At 35.6% G+C, this 17,606-nt stretch overlaps 1 protein-coding gene across 1 annotated transcript in view; it reads right to left on the bottom strand.

Annotated features, from left to right (window-relative positions):
- Nucleotides 1–791: 791 nt before the first annotated feature.
- The window catches only part of LOC136974738 (uncharacterized), a 108,353-nt gene continuing 91,538 nt past the window's right edge, over nucleotides 792–17,606 (bottom strand). Inside the window, exons 39-43 of the mRNA XM_067269684.1 lie at nucleotides 16,182–16,468; nucleotides 15,979–16,108; nucleotides 7,493–7,740; nucleotides 7,254–7,425; nucleotides 792–2,290 (exon numbers count right to left, since the gene is read on the bottom strand). Of these exons, the coding sequence (XP_067125785.1) occupies nucleotides 861–2,290; nucleotides 7,254–7,425; nucleotides 7,493–7,740; nucleotides 15,979–16,108; nucleotides 16,182–16,468 (2,267 nt within the window). The 3' untranslated portion in view covers nucleotides 792–860. The remainder of the gene's footprint in view (nucleotides 2,291–7,253; nucleotides 7,426–7,492; nucleotides 7,741–15,978; nucleotides 16,109–16,181; nucleotides 16,469–17,606) is intronic.

The following is a 17,606-nucleotide window of genomic DNA, read 5'->3' as shown; positions in this document are numbered from 1 at the left end:
AATTGTGATTTTTGCATAAATTTTTGCACATATATAATTTATTGTGTATATTTATGCAATAAATTATTATACAGTATATATATTATCTTTCTCACGTGGGCATTAATTAGGCCTTTAACCAGGCCCATTGTGAGCACACAATAGGGAAAGCCAGGGGAGGATGAAGAACAGGGCCTGACATATCCGGACAGACAACCATCAAAAAATCCCGAGGAGTTTTTTGTCTGCACGGATTCGAACCCGGGTCCTCAGCCTTCCGGTTGGTAATATTGAAACATTATTTTAAATACAGTAGAGCGTCGAAAATTGGAGTCAATTGAGGACTGGGGTTGTTCCAATTAGTCATTTGTTCCGATTTCCGACTTTGTACGAAAAAATATATTAACCTGTCCGATGTTCAAATTTTTCTCCGTTGCGTGTCGCTTCGTGTTGAATTTTCGTCGATTTTAAGCCTAACAAAAATTTTTATAATAATAATCGAGGCTATCGTATCATTAAAAATTATTTCTGCATTTTGTACAAACAAAATAAATATATAGAAGAATATAAAAAACATGAAAATTATACTTTAGAAGTAAATCTAGTATCAAAAACGTTCGATTCAGCACGACACAGTCCGACTGAAAATCGTTCCGATTAACGACGCTCTACTGTACTTTTCTATTTTATTTTTGCATAAATTACTAAGTTGAATTAAAAACTTTAAGTAATTAAATTCTTAAAGCATGAAATGCATGCTTTTTTTCACACTTCACACACAAAAGAAGAGAGAAGAGGAGAGAGGAAAGAAGAGATCGATTTTATAATCTAATTTTTAAAAATTTTAGACAATTTGAAGTGGAAATTTCTTTAAAAAATAATTAAATATCTCCAAATTTTTTAAGAAACATTTTAGAATCATTGGTATTATTTTTCCAAATTTCTGGTTTTCTTTTATATTCACTTCGATACTTTTCATTTATTTTCTGAAAAACTAACTCATTTTCAAAGTAATTACTATTTATGAAATGCAATAATTTCTCTACTTTTTCTGGAAATTCTTTAATTTTATCCTGATCTTTCCTAATTCTATTTATTATCATGGGTTGAATGCGAGATCTACCAACCACAATTTTGATTTTCTCTTTGATCATTTGAATGATCTCTAATTCGTTTTGTTGCTTGCTTAAATTACTCTTTACTTGTTCGAAACTCTGAATTATAAGAGTGAGAAGAATATTTATCAGTACCATTGATGCTACGATAGAAAATATGAAGAAAGCTATGGGTACGAAGAACGGAGAAGCCTTTTCCATGTCCGAATATTTGAATTTTTTCAATAGCATGCTGATACAAGATTCAAAAGAGTGAACAAATGTTGAAAATTCTACCATGACAGTACCTAACAGTATCCAGAAAAGTATTACGAAAGCGCAAAAGACAATCATCAGACATATGCCGTAGCTTCTCAATTCCATGGCACACATCTTTAGAGTGCCGGAAACTAATTTCATTGTGTTATTGTATCGGAACAATCGAAGAAATTTAAGCGTTGCTATAAACATGAGAAAACCTATGGCATAACCATAACTGGAGTCCAGAAGAACTGCTTCTTGAAGTTTCACGTAACCGGTTCCTTTAGTTTTTGTGAAAATATTCAAAATTCTGTAAGTGAGAATTAAGCGATATATATTCATTCCTATACCCGAATATGCAAAGAAGAGATTTGCAATTTCCGCAAGATTCCAATATTCATCAAAGTACGGTTTACCTAATTTAATTATGTTTTTTAATTCTTTTATCGTAAAGTAAATATTAAAAATGACAAAGATAATTTCACAAGTTAGAGTAAAGAAACCAGATTTGGTATGATAGAATAAGAGTCGTATGGGATCAATGTGATAGTATGGTGTAATACCCCCGCCGGGCAAGAATTCTGCTAGTATAGTTACTGCAGTAAAGAGATTAACTTGAGCATTATAAAGAGCTATTTCAATAAAAATAGCTCTAGTATTTTGATTAATCCAATTATCGGCTTTTAATCTGCTGATAGTTTCATAAACTTTTTCCTTTTTCCCAAATAGTGGAACGACATAGCCTCCTCCACCGTACCAACCCATTTTCCCCCAGAATGGATATCCTTTCAGTTGAGATGCAGTCAAATATCTATATTCTGGTGGTACAGAAGTGTTAATTGTGTAATTTTCGTTCCATCCTCTGGCATATGTACTTGAATCTTCACTGAAGATACTTCCGAGTCCTGTGCATTCACTAATCAAACCATGTAGTTTTTTAGATACTTTGCAACTATCTAGAAAGTTAAAAAATTTATGTATTTTATTATATTGTCTAATATAATAAAAAAGTAATTTTTAAATTAATTTAAAATAATATATCAAGTATTTACAGCAATATAATGCCAATCTTTGTTAAACTTCCTAACAATCAGTTAAATTCTTGTTACATGAAACTACTGATTTCAATTATTGTTAAGATTCATAAATATTAATTTAATTAGATATTACATAATCAACTTAATACAATATATTAATTTTTCTTCACTGTAAAAATTAATAACTAAGACTTTTATGTAAAGGAAAAAAGATATGAACTAAGACCGGGATCAGTTTTGGATAAGGCCCATTCACAATGAGTTACGTTAAGTGTAACCTAAAACTTAATCACAGGAAGTTAACATAAATAAAACTTGGAGTTTACAAACTCCAAGTTTTTGTGCTTTTTACTCGTTTAAAACAAGAAACAATCGTAGTTGTCATGGAATTCCTACTGATGAATTTTTCTCTGGGTCAACAGATAAATCCCCCATCACCTGTTGCTTGCATTTTTAAGTTTTCTAATGCAAAACATTTAACATGTTTCGGCGTATTTACATCCATAAACTGCACAGCTTTACTAATTTTATATCATCAGTCGTCATGCAAACATCAATCTGTTTTATAATACTATATTAAAATATTAAATTACATTTGAATTTTATATTTTAAATAGGGTTGCCAACTGGAAAAAATCTCGAGTGATATTCTAGTAAAAATTGTGGACTTTTCACTTAAAATGCAGGACTTTCATATGAAACAATTTATTTCTTAAACATCTATTTACTTTGAGAACGTGCTTCATTAAAAAGCTTTTTATCTTTTATTGTTGCATACATCTCTTCACAGGATGCCTTTGAATTTAATTTAATTGTCAATTCACTATTTATTAATTTCATACAACACTTGTTTCGGTTTTTCGTCTGGAATATGTTCATAAGAGGGAAAAAAACTACAAAAGCATTAGTAGCAGGAACACTCGGTCAAAATGACAATAATTTGACTGAGTTTGGCAATGGTTTACTACAATTCAAAATTTTTACCCGTTTTTCTGGTACACTTAAATTTTCCATCATTACACTTGTGACTTTTTCTTTAACTATAGCTATCTCGTGGTATAGATCATCCATATTAATGTTATATTGTAAATTCAAGGCTTTGAATTTTTACATTTTTATCTATTCACGAAAGGTGTCTTTTTGATTTTATCGTCAAATCTCAGGTTATTTATCAAAGAGGAATGTTTTCTGAGTTGGCTACTTTTACTTTTCTGGCTGATATGTATACATAACAAGATAAAGTATTGGAATCGTGTCAAATTTCACCCTCCGAGTTTTTTTTTGCAAGTTTACACGTTTTGAGACCACATTAACCCAAAAAAGTAAAAAATTTAGTGGATATATATGTATGTATATGTGTGCGTGTAACACACACGCACACATATACATACATATCCACTGAATTTATAACTTTTTTGGGTTAATGTGGTCTCAAAACGTGAAGATGTGTTGGCGTCTATTTCGTTTAATATTAATATCTCAGACGGGTGAGGGTTAAAAGACGAAATTTGGCGCGATAGCTTGTGCACAAGAGGATTGATGCTATTAAATTTTGGTGGTGAAAGATCGAGAGACAGGGGAGATAGAGGATGGTCACATGTCATAACTCGCGTGGGCTTAATGAAGATTTTACTTATTGTTAGCATTTATAGATTTTTATAAAACTCATCTCTACCTTCAAAATTAAGGCCTTTGCTATTTTATAATAATTAAAAATATATAAAGTTTTTATAACAAAATCTCACAATAGATGGCCCACATATAATTTTACTTATTTATTTATAATTAATAATTAAAAAGTGATTTTTAAAATAAAATTTCATAGCAACCGGGAAAGTTATGCAACTCGTTGGTAATTTTTTAAAATTTTGTTTTCGCTGGAAAGCTAAAAACATCTGGCAACTTGAAAGCTTCTTGAAAGAAACGGATTATTATTAAATTCAGTGCTGAAATCACTGCTGAAAGTGTTTTAACAAGGCACACAGAGCAGCACTGCAATTTTAAAATGGCAGATTTCGCTGAAGCTGTTAAAATGTTCCATTTAAATTTAATGTAAGCAGCTTTTTTCTGCAGCATCAAGTAGATGGTAAAACATGATAAATATAAAAGTTTTGTCAAATATTTTATTTTACTGATGAGTATTTTAAAAGAAAAATTAGTCAAATAGAATATCGAATCAAGATGATCAAAACCTTACACTGTTATTGCCACAACGATAAGAAATCAACTTGGCACATTTCCACTGTGGAGGCAGCCATCTTGTTGCAGCGAGAAAAGCAACTGAAACAAGCGCTGCAGATTCCTCGAACCAATGAGACTGCGGCAAGATCGCTGCGCGCAGCGCTTCAAGAAAACGAGTATAGTAACGCTCTCAACAACATCGCTTAGTTAAACAACCCGAAAGTCTGATTCTGTATTCAAGTGGTGGCATAAATCCTTAGGGTCGACTATGCAGACGCAAATTTAGTAGCGAGTGATATAGTTTTCGCAAAGGAAAACACACGCAAGCGAGAAGCGAGAAATATCGCTGGCAAGAGCGAATTTCTGGTTCTCACATATATAAGACAGGGGAGGCCGGATGGCCGAGCGGTCAAGGTGGCAGCCTACCGCTCTGGGGGACCCGGGTTCGAATCCGAACAGGTCGAGAAATCCCCAGGAATTTTTCGGGGGGTGGTCCGTTCGGATATGTCGGGTCCCGTCCTTCACCACCCGGTCGCCCCATTGTGGGCCTGGCCGAACCCATAATGGGCCTACTAAAAGAGGCCCTCTTAGTGCCCACAGGGCGGAAAGAGTTAAAAAAAAAAAATATATATATATATATATATGACAGGATTTGATATTTATCGCGTCTCGATTCTTCTCGCTCCCTCGCGTCTGCATAGTCGCACCCTTACATTACAATGATTGATGTAAACTAAAGGTACGTTCGTTAAGTCAAACGAGTTAAACAAGAATGACGTCATCGTTATTCTTGTTTCGTTAGACTTTTCGAACGATTCGTTATAACTAAATGGCTGTTTCTAAAATCGAAGATACGAATGTTGCTAGCGCAGCCTTATCCAAAATATTTTTCTTAGGTTGCTTCGGATGGACAGTTATTTCAATCATTTCATTTTTTAATTCACAATTTAAACACTCGAGTAATCTAGAAACATCGATATTGTCGGGCGCCATTTTCTTAACGAAGTAAACTAACTCTTTCCTTCGTGAGCTTCGTTAGAGTTTCGTTCGATACGTCATCACCGCGGAGCATGCGCACTGAGCGAGACTACTACTTTTCGAACGATTCGTTACTAACGCGTTTAACTCGTTCGACTTAACGAACGTACCCTAAGTTTGCTTGTCTTATCTACATGACAGTCCCGCACAATGTGGGATAGTTGGCAACCCTGATTTTAAAGTGCATATCGGCCATCCTAAGAATTTGGCCGCCTGCACGCATGTACACCTATCAGAACCGGCTCTGACTAAGGCGAATTAGACAAGAAGCCTAGTCTTAACTAAGGCCGCGACTCCACTAGCGTAAAAATGGCCGTAAAAGCTTTTAATCACGTGACCTATTTGCGTTCGCGCTCGGATTGCGGTGAAGGTCTGGCTAGCGAAGCTTTTTACGGCGACAGTACTATTAGGGTTGTACACGTGATATATCGATATAAAGACAATGATTATATTCTACAGTTTTTTTCTGTGTTATAATTACAAATGTAGTAAAAATAATATCTTTACTTTCATAATATATGAAAGTGTGATCAGTGTTTTTATTATTATATTATCTTAATAATAAAAGCACTTATAAGCTTATCTTTTTTATTATATACTCCTCTAAAGGAAGGATTTTCCTTTGGCCGTCCATATCTCGTGTTTTAGGCATTCATTATTATAATCGGAATACCTCTTGTCGTAGATATAGGAATACTTTCGGATGTTTTCGATAAATCTTTCCGGATCTATTCTAGTTCTTTTCCAAGTAGCCACGAGAGAACGTACACAAAACCTCGTTTTCCGCCATTTTCGTACCGTGTCACAATGACCTAGATTTCACTGACTTTCGGATTGGTGGATGATACTGTTTTACGGCCGTATTCGCTTCGAAAGTTGAACACTGCTCAACTCGCTTTTACGTTGGTTTTACGACCTGCTCAGGCGTAAAATATCGTGGTCACGTGATTAAAAGCTTTTACGGCCGTTTTTACGCTAGTGGAGTCGCGGCTTAATTCAGTAATACCAAACGTTTTTTTGTATCTGATGGAAATGAGAGGTTTATTCTAAGTTAAACCAAATACATGAGATGCTATCTCATACACTTACGTGACTGGCATACAATTCGATATTCGAATGTGTTGCAAACAGTAAACTTGGTGACACCAAGAACTGGTCATGCTTTTTAAGGGATATCCATAAATGACTGAAAGGGAGGGAGGGAGTTATGACAAGTGGGACAGGGAGAAGAGGGGGGTTGTACTTCAATAGAGGTCCGTTTTATTTCATTAAATTTTATACGGTTTATGCATTTTATTATTAATATATAGATAAAGGTTTTGCGGGGGATTTGAGTTTTGTTGGACGTCCAAAGAGGGGAGAGGGTTACGGAAACTTGGACAGTGGAGAAGGGGGAGTAAAAATTTGAAGAAAAATGCGGACTTAATTTATGGGCAGTCCTTACTATTTTGCTAACAATCACAAGAAACATTTGAATCTTGAAAATTTATTTACAATAGATTTGAGGATAACGTTTTAAACTCTAAATAAATAAATCAGTGATGGTTGACCCTGCCTCACCAAGTCTAATTTTCACAACTTTAAACTTTTCATTTGATTACCCATTACATAAACGTGTTTGGGCAAACACCGAAAAACAAAAAAATATTTTACTACTACTTACTAGTTTTAATTCGTACTTGTCTCATAATGGCATAACTTATTTTTACATTATTTCTGTCATCAATAAAACCTCGCAAACCTAAAGGTATTCGATTATTATACCAGTTTCCAATCAATAATTCTGGAATCAAAACTTCAGTAGTCCAATTCCAAAATCGTCTATCCGTATTAACCTGTAAAGTAGCCAAAATTTAATATAGAAAAATACTAAAATAAAATATAGTTGTTTAATATTTATACCTTATTAAAATCATTCCAGAGATCTCCAGGTTTGATAAAATTATTTATCATGTTTAACCTCATATAATAACCGTTTGGATCTCTTTGACCATAGCTTATAATTACGAGAATCCAAAGATAAAGAGAATAAACGACGAGTTCCCTTATTATAGCATTCATTCGTACTTCTTTTTCACGTTTTATTCTAGCTTTTTCTAATGTTTTCTCATCCAAGGGTCGATAAATGTTCCTTTTAGATGTTTTCTTAGCTGATGGAATGGAAATAACTTATTTTATTTAATATAAATGACAAAATATCAACTTAAATATTTAAAAATATATTTCAATTTTCATAAATTATAATATGACGATTTTAGTCTCTGTAATCCAAATTCTTGGTAGACAAATCTCACAGCAATTTAAAACTTATTGGCAAATTAAATTTATTTTGTAAAGACTACATCAAATGCATTTCGGGCTGGTGTAATATCTTCCAGTCCCTCTTCAGTGAATAACCGTTGGAGGTAGTTACTGGAGGATATTACACCAGCCCGAAATGCATTTGATGTAGTCTTTACAAAATAAATTTAATTTGCCAATAAGTTTTAAATTGCTGTGAGATTTGTCTACCAAGAATTTGGATTACAGAGACTAAAATCGTCATATTAGCTAATATACAGCAAACCATTTATATATATTTTTCATAAATTATAATTTTTTCCCTCTCCTTTCATAAGCTATGTTTTCACTCTCTTATAATTTCAAAATCATAACTGCACATCTGCCTATTATTTATTTATTTATTTTTTTAGATTAAGATGACAGGTCATAATGATAGAAAATTTAACCTGAATACTGAATATTAGAATCTGAGATGCATTTTCTATAAACTTTGTGTTGGTAGCTTGAGGATAGGCTAAAATGCACAAAAGTAGAGAATTTAATGTAAATGAATATGTCTTGATCTCCAAAATAGCTGTACATGTTTTAAACACATTTGGAAAAATAAATGTGTGAAAATCTTAATTTTATAGAATAATTTCCAGTTTTGAAAAAATTTCTTTGGCGTTTATAATGATAATAGTAATTGAAATTTCTCAATACAGACACAATGCAGATGATATTCTGATCATTTGGAAGAGAACCTATGCTAGTTCCTTCATCACATCTATCTCAGATAACTCTTTGAGACTTATACCCTATTCACACTGTATATTTTAAGCCAGCTTAAGGTATGAAATATGAACAGAACTGACTTAACATTAAACTGGTTTAACTACCAACAACCGGCTCAGCTTAAATCGCTTTCTCAAAGAAGCTTAAGTTGCTTCAAGCTTTCCCCGAGGTCCGCCACAAGTTCAAAAATAATGGCGGAAGCAGATGTACAAATGTTCAAACAAACCAAGGTCCTAGAACCTTGCAAACAAACGATACTCTTCTCTGTTAGCATGTATATGCTGCTTCGGTACAAGAAGTTTAAATAATAATATAAATTTCTGTCAAAAATCCATTCTTATCACAATTCTGTCACTAAAGTGATATAAACATTGAGAGAATCGTGCTGCCAACAACAACGACATCACTGATAGTAAATGTTAATAATTCCTAACTAACGTCTTATGCATTTTAAATAAGTTATTTATATTTTAAATTACTAAACATAAATTAATTTTTGATCATTTATGAAAAATAAGCAAAAGTTTGATTTTATTTAAAAAGTAATATTGAGTACACCCACTTGAGGGCTAAGCGAATAATTCGCCTTAATTACCTAGTGTGAACAAGTACTTAATCTTGTTTTTGACAATGCGACTTAACTTAATTCTGCTTAAATCTTAATCCCGCTTAAAATGTACAGTGTGAATAGGGTATTACACTCAACATGGACCAACAGTTTTTCAGAAGTGCATTTCTTTAATCTTGAAATAAAAGACCATGATAGATATGACACACAATTGTACAACTCTGTAAAAGTAGCACATTTCAACCAATATATACACACTATATATATATGGTATATTCTGATTCTATATACCTTGATTCCTAAAAAACAACCATTACATCTTTCTAGTATACAGAGCTTTTGGTCTATGCTCTGATTGAAACATTTTATCTATTTTTTCACAATTCTAAATTCTGCATACTCATAACTTTTGGTTTCTAGAACAGATGGATAGAGCTATTGAAAAATCAGAAGATTTCCAGAGGCACTAGTAAGAGTGAGTCACTCCCCCCCTTTATATTCATAAGCACTGGTCCATATATTTCTCATGCTGCTGGAACAAGTCCTATCCACCCATGACCAAGGGCGTCGCCAGAGGGGGGCAGAGGGGCAGTTGCCCCTCCCTAGACATGCGAAAAAAATTATTTAAATGCTAAGTCATTTATTGCCTGATTTATAATTCCCGTGCGAAAAACCCAAGAAGATTATGTTTTAATTAAAATAATCTTCTTAAGCTTCTTAAAATTTATGAATCGTTTTTATTTTACCTACATACAATTCATATCCTCTATCAATTTATATCATCTTGCCCCCCCTGGCCCATTGGCTGGCGACGCCCTTGCCCATGACATTTAGATAGAAAGAGATCAGTGTACCAATTTCCACTCATGATATAACTCATCAAAACTAACAGAGGCTCCTATGATCCTCTTTATGGAAATACAACTGAAAACTATACAACTTGGGTCTATCTCTCTCAGCCAACTTGTTAATTTCTCATCAATAACCAACCTCTCAGCCTTAGTATCTATCAAGCACTTAACTTTAAAGTCGTTGATTATACTACTAATAATTGAGACTCTCTGTAAAGGTCGCCTTTGGCGGCCTGAGTCAAAGAAATCGCCCGACTGAGATAATTGCTCCCACCTGGAGCCGGGGCCATAAACGGCCGGAAGGATCAAAGGTGGAGCGTCCCCACTTAAGGGTCAATGTGTTGGCCACGTGCCGGCCAGCTTGAGAAAACAAAAATAAATAAAGCACGGACGAAAATGTGAGCTACGTCGGCGGGAGATAGGGCGGACGTCTTGGAAGGCTATAAGAAGGGGAAGGAAGTGATTGGTCGCAGGAGGCAGTGCCAGAATCCCTTAAATTGGAAGGGTGGCAAAAAAGCGAGGAGAAAGGGCGAGGGACCTGGTACGTGGCGGTCTCTAACAACAGGCAGACCTTTGAGGCGGATAGAGAGAGTGTTCTCCTCTTGGAAAGTCCTCTGGAGAAAGGTTGTTGTAGAGACGGACGGCCACGAGGTTAAGCCATCTCCAGGAGAGTGACTCGTGTTCCCAGGCCAGCTAAGTCGACGTGCTGCATCACAGCTTCGATACTGTAGCGTACGTAATGTTATCGCATAGTGTATATCTTTGTAAATATTTGTAAATAAACTGTATATAACTAATTATCGAGTGTGGAGGTGTGACTTTCAACGGACCATCAAACGGACAATCTCGAGGCGTAAAGAACGACTCGGGACGGAACATTTGTAAAGATCACGTGACGAGTAAGAAGGATCTTCACTGGCGCAGTCGACAGGATATTCTTGCAAATCTTCAGGAGATTCTCGCAAGACGACAGGAAAGTACTGAGCCCACATTCGAGATTTGGATACTTACGGAAGGAAGAGTAGCCGGAAATCAAGGCGGAACAGAACCCAACATTGGTAAGTTGTTCTTGATTATTTGCATTCAGAATGCCGGGACGCGGAAGGACTCAAGGGTCAAAAAGGGGTATGCCATGTTCTGAGGATCAGGGAGGTCGGGCTGATCTTAGTCAATCCCAGGAAATGGATACGGAGCCGGAAAGGGAAATTTTGGACCCCGAGGTCGAGGTTATGGACAACCGGAATGAAATAGAGGGGCACGAGTCTGACGAGTTAGAGAAATTACGCTTACAGATCAGACTAGCTGAAATAGACTCTAGAAACAAAGAAAAAGAAATGGAAACGCAAATTAGACTAGCCGAAATAGAGTTAGAGAGAGATCGTCTACGAAGTGATTCTAGGACTAGTAATAACTCTGAGCTGGGAGGTAACCTGGATAGTCTAGCTAGAAAAATCAGATGGGCTTTACCTAAAATGCCAGACAAGGAGGCGGAAGTACCGTCGTGGTTTCGGGCCGTAGAGGTAGTGTTACAAACGTACGATGTGCCGGAAGAACTTCAGGGGCAGCTAGTTTTAACGGTGCTATCGGAGAAATGTAAAACGGCGTTAAATAGGCTTACGGCAGACGAGATCAGGGATTACCAAACCTTAAAACAATTCCTACTAGACGAGCTGAGACTGTCTGCCGCTGAGTACCTCAAAGAGTTCACTTCCGCTGAAAAGGGAAGCAAAGAAACGTGGCCCCAATTTGCAGCTAGAATGGAGGATCTGTATCGGTATTATCTGAATAGTAGAGGCGTAGATTCTTTTGGGCAGCTAACAAAATTAGTGGTCTCGGATCACCTTAAGACTAAGTTAGATGCCGACACTAAGCGTTACGTTTTATTGCAAGAAGGTAAAGGCTGGCTCCCACCGGAAGAGATAGCCAGATACGCCGATAAGCATGCGGAGGCTGTGGGAAAGGGTGACTTTAGAGTTATATCTGAATTCGAAAGGGATAGAACAGTCACTAGAACTGGGGGCATGAGCGCGAACAATGGAGGATCAAGAATGAGATGCTATGTCTGTGACCAAATGGGTCATCTCAGAAGGGATTGTCCTTGGAGACATATTAAAGAGGAAGGACTGAAGTCTAAAGCAACGCGAGCGGTTAAAATAGACGAAACGGTAGAATCGGACGAGCAACTAGTAGCGAGGGTAAAGGTGAACAGGGAAACGATCAGCGGAAACGTACCCGTTAGTGTAAACAAAAATCTCCTGCTCGCTTATAAAGGTAATAAATTTTCTGCAATAGTGGACACGGGGGTAGATATGACGGTTATTAGGAAGTCTGTAGTGCCTGTTTACGTGTCGCGGGTAGCGAGAAAGGTTAAGTTGATCAGCGCATTTGGGCAGCAGGTATCAGCAGTGTTAGCGACAATACCTGTAAGACTAGAAGGGAGGTCGAGTAAAAAGAAAAATGATTACGCTCCAGCCTTGATAACTTGCGCATTAACTGACGAACTTAGCTGCGGTACAGATGCATTACTTTCGGCAGCCGATTATTGCGTCTTGAGGAGAGTCGAACGGACGAAAGCGAATAGGCGACGGAAACCAGTCGCGAAGGTTACGGTTGCGAAAGAAAGCGGGGAAAATAGGACGAGCCCCACGACAAATAAAAAGAGCGATGCCAGAAAATATTGTAAGGCGGGTCATAGTCGGCAGGCAAGCGTTCCCCTTCGGCTAGTTGACCGCACGCCTCTTAAGGAACAATCGGTCCCTAGGGCATTGGTAGCGCGGGATGATAAGGCAAAAATCGCGCACAGAAGCGGGAAAAATCGTAATGAGATCGACGTACTATCCAGACGGGAAATCAGGAGCAATCCGGAACCCCCAGATCGTACAGACAAGGCAGTTATGTCGGTATTAAGTCCTTCTGATAGATGTAATCAGTATCTACCAGGCGATTCTGAATGCAATGTGACGGGACAATTTGCCGAAGATGTTATTGACTGTGTAAAATATCTTTTTCTGTAAAATATTAAATACTGTATATTGTTAGTATAGTTTATTATTTGTAGTAACTTGATCCTTGTAACAAGAAAGGAGGAAGTGTAGTGTAACAAAATAATTTGTACGGTAAAGATTGCTGTGTGTCGTGGCAGTATTGTTTAGGTCAAACCGGCTTTTGTTGAAGCGCAGTTTGAACCTTGTCGGTGGGAGGTGTAAAGGTCGCCTTTGGCGGCCTGAGTCAAAGAAATCGCCCGACTGAGATAATTGCTCCCACCTGGAGCTGGGGCCATAAACGGCCGGAAGGATCAAAGGTGGAGCGTCCCCACTTAAGGGTCAATGTGTTGGCCACGTGCCGGCCAGCTTGAGAAAACAAAAATAAATAAAGCACGGACGCAAATGTGAGCTACGTCGGCGGGAGATAGGGCGGACGTCTTGGAAGGCTCTAAGAAGGGGAAGGAAGTGATTGGTCGCAGGAGGCAGTGCCAGAATCCCTTAAATTGGAAGGGTGGCAAAAAAGCGAGGAGAAAGGGCGAGGGACCTGGTACGTGGCGGTCTCTAACAACAGGCAGACCTTTGAGGCGGATAGAGAGAGTGTTCTCCTCTTGGAAAGTCCTCTGGAGAAAGGTTGTTGTAGAGACGGACGGCCACGAGGTTAAGCCATCTCCAGGAGAGTGACTCGTGTTCCCAGGCCAGCTAAGTCGACGTGCTGCATCACAGCTTCGATACTGTAGCGTACGTAATGTTATTGCATAGTGTATATCTTTGTAAATATTTGTAAATAAACTGTATATAACTAATTATCGAGTGTGGAGGTGTGACTTTCAACGGACCATCAAACGGACAATCTCGAGGCGTAAAGAACGACTCGGGACGGAACATTTGTAAAGATCACGTGACGAGTAAGAAGGATCTTCACTCTCTCTATCAGATAACAAAATTTCAATGGCCAAACTTAATAATAGAAGTAGCTGATTCAACAACTGGATCACTCTTAGTTTAACACTTTTTTTCATTTTGTACTATGTGCCAGGTAGCCAAGCTGCCTGCATTTAAAACACCTCCACATTCCCACAGGTTTCTGGGTTACCTTTTTTAATTTGCAAACCTCAATCAATGTAAACATAGACTCCTTCAATTCCTTGCTACTCCAACTTAGAGATTTTACTCGCAACTTCCTTATCAATTTTTGAATCAACAGCACACCCTTCTGTATTTGCATATATATATATATATATACTGTGTAGTTCTCTATCTCTATCTTCTTCAGAGAATATAATTGCCTGATCTAAAGTATCTGGTTGGTGTCTGAGACCCTGACACTTTAATTTGCAGAAGCAAGCCTTTACTATAACAAGTCTTGACAATGTTATCAAACAAAGCTTCTAAATTTTATTGTGTGCCATTGAGTAAACACATTCTCCTCTTCTTTGGGAAATTTTTAGGACTTCTTTAAAAGGATTCAGATCAGAATGTACACTCCAAATGAAACATTTGACAGCGTAGATTTAAATTAAAAGTCATCTATAATCCCATTGATCAAAATAAGTAGATAAAGAAAATTCCTTTAACACCTTCAGGCACAAAAAAGTATGAAGGACACCAAACTAATGGAAAGAGAAAGAGATATGCACTGGAATAAAGTAAAAGTAATGCTCCTGTAGAATCCTTCAAATCCTGTTGCAAATGCCATTGTGATAATGAGATTGTTGATTATACAAAGATTGCCTTGAATAAAAAACCATAATACAAAAATTATTTTTATTCATGTTTCACACCAGTATAATTTTCAAACTTGTTCAAACCAGTATATTTTATATATTGAACATTTTAGACCTGAAGTAGATGCTATTCAGATCAAAAACGTTTGTCATAATGTCTTTATATTAAATTATATTTGGTGGTATATTGTTGGTACAACCAGCTTTCTGAACATTTAGAATTGATTTATGTTTATTCTTTTACAAGTGAACATGGTGCTGAGTAAGGAGAAATGAATTCAAGTTATTTTGATGATGGGGAAGTCAGTGTGAAGTTATCAAAAGTCCATTTAAGAGGCTATATCCAGAATTCAAATATGGCAATCTGGATATAGCCTTTTAAACTCTTCAGTGACTTCATGCTAACTAAGGATCCTTATCATCAAAATAACATAAATTCATTCCTTCTTGTTCAGTGTCAAGTTTCATTTGTAAAAGAGTAAACAAACATCCCTTTGCCTTCCCTTTGTTCAAAACTCCAGTTTTACAAAATGTCAAAACACTATACCTAAACATGCTTACAGTACTATCTTCTTAAAACGTTTTCTAGTAAGATTTCACACTATTGATTCTGGTTATAACTGATAATTATTTAATTATTAGGTCTGTGTTATATTTGTTAACATGTTTATTATATTTTTGTATATGTTATTATAATTTGTTTATTATCTTGCACATTATATTATTGTTTATGTAACTAAAGCTATCAGTTTATCTACTCACTATTTTTATGGTAACTATTCAGTCCAACACAACTTTATTAGCATCTCTAGTAATGTGTTCTACAGATTTGAAAAGTGCTAAGATGTTTATGTATTTACCAAGGATCATCAAGGGGCTTGGGATTTTACCCTGGGCCATAGTAGTTACTACCACTATATATTAATGTTATTTTTACTAACAAAAAATCTTTTATTAATAAAAAAAACTTTATACATATTTCATTTGTTCAAAATAAACAAAATGATAGAAGGGAGCCCTCTGAGAGACAAAAAAGGCCTGCTATACTCCCTGCTCCATACGAGTGCTTATCGGCATTGTGTTTATCTAGTATTTTTGTGTTTTAATATTTATTTTTTTCCATTATTTTGAAGTCATTTTACTTCTGGATTTTAAGAATTAAAATAATTTGTTTTAGAAAAGAATTTTAAAATTATTTTCATACAATTAGGTCTGACGTGTAACCATTCTTCATCAGTACCAAGATTATGCTCTTCTTCATCTTCATCAATGTCATCTTCTTCATAATTCAATTTTTGACATATCATTGATAAAAGACATGCTGATAATAATATCTGAATAAAAAGTTCAAAAAATCAGTACATATACAAAAACAGAGTATAGAGAAATAATAATTTTTAGACTTACTTTCAATGGTTGTGTTAATAGCAGAGATGAAAAAAATGATATAATTAGCGATGTAATCCATTTACATGTTTTTGTATTGCCAAATTGTATTCCATAAGCCCATAAAAAGAAAATTGATGTGGCAATTGAAGCAATTACAAAGAACCATCCGAAGATTATGCACCACCAAGGCAATGAAAATTTCTTTTTTCTTTTCACAATTTTAACTTTTTCAACTTTAGAATTTTCATTGTATGGATCAAAATTATTTTCCTTACTTATTATAATGTTATTGAGTTGGTTAACATCTAAAAAATAAAATTTTCAATTTATTTTTATTAAAAATTTTTGAAATTGTAGCAAAAATATGTAGGAGAGTTGGTGCAAAGTGGGATAAAGAGGCAAAGTAAAAACTTGTGATATATGTGTTTTGATTGGATAATCTGACTTGCTTGAGCATGAATGTGCACAGTGACAGTGTATTTTGCATAAGTTTTGAGGTGATTAAGCAAGCTGTAATACCTACATTATTTTATAGATTTAATTGCAAGTATTATTTTCTAACAGCCATGTATAATAGAATGCAATTTTTGTTACCTTAAATTGGCATATGCTGTCTTTGTCTGAGCATGTGGCATTTTAATGCACGAGTAACTCATAGGACTGAGTGGAAAGGGACAAACTTAAAAATTTTCATCTTTACCCTGGTTTGTTTCTAGTTTTTTCTGCTTACAAGACTATCACAAGTAAATGCTCAATCCAGAAACAAGTTTTCTATGCATAAGTTGAAATTTATTTTGTGACAAATGCACCAACATTGATACACAAGTTAGTGCATTTATGACTATTTCAATGGTTTTTCTTTTTCTGAAGGTGTTTGAGTAACTAATAATGGTATGTAGATACATGAGAAAAATGGCACAACAATTGTGGTTGGAATCATTCATGTTTCAATTTGAAATGTTCGAAATGATATCATGAAACTACTAGCTAACTCATAAAAATAATCTGTCTTGTTAGCCACAGTGCAAGATGACTAATGGGACATCATATTTTCATGCCTTATCATGCCTGCAGAAGGTATTGCATCAATTCCCAAGGCAGATTTGAAGAAGGAGACATTAGGTCAGGCATGGCCAACATACAGCTCACAGGCCAGATGCGGCCTGCGACTAATCTTTCAATATTAACTATTTAACTTCCAATAATTAGTCGGATGGATTCGCAATACTTGTTTTTTTTTTTTTTTTTAAATTCCATTGTAGAGATTTACAACTTTTGTACTTGTCTGTGTGATAGTGCCAGAATAAAAAAAAATGATAAATTTAAAATAATAATATTTATCATAAAATAATATATGTTAGACAGTAATTCAACATATACAGGTGATATTCAATTTAACTAAGTAATTCGTGTGCTTTGCTAGAAATGTAATACTACTATATT

Source organism: Centruroides vittatus, unplaced genomic scaffold (assembly GCF_030686945.1).
Source record: "Centruroides vittatus isolate TY-2023 unplaced genomic scaffold, ASM3068694v2 contig_355, whole genome shotgun sequence".
NCBI lineage: Eukaryota > Metazoa > Arthropoda > Arachnida > Scorpiones > Buthidae > Centruroides > Centruroides vittatus.
This window is presented reverse-complemented; position numbering and strand designations above follow the sequence as displayed.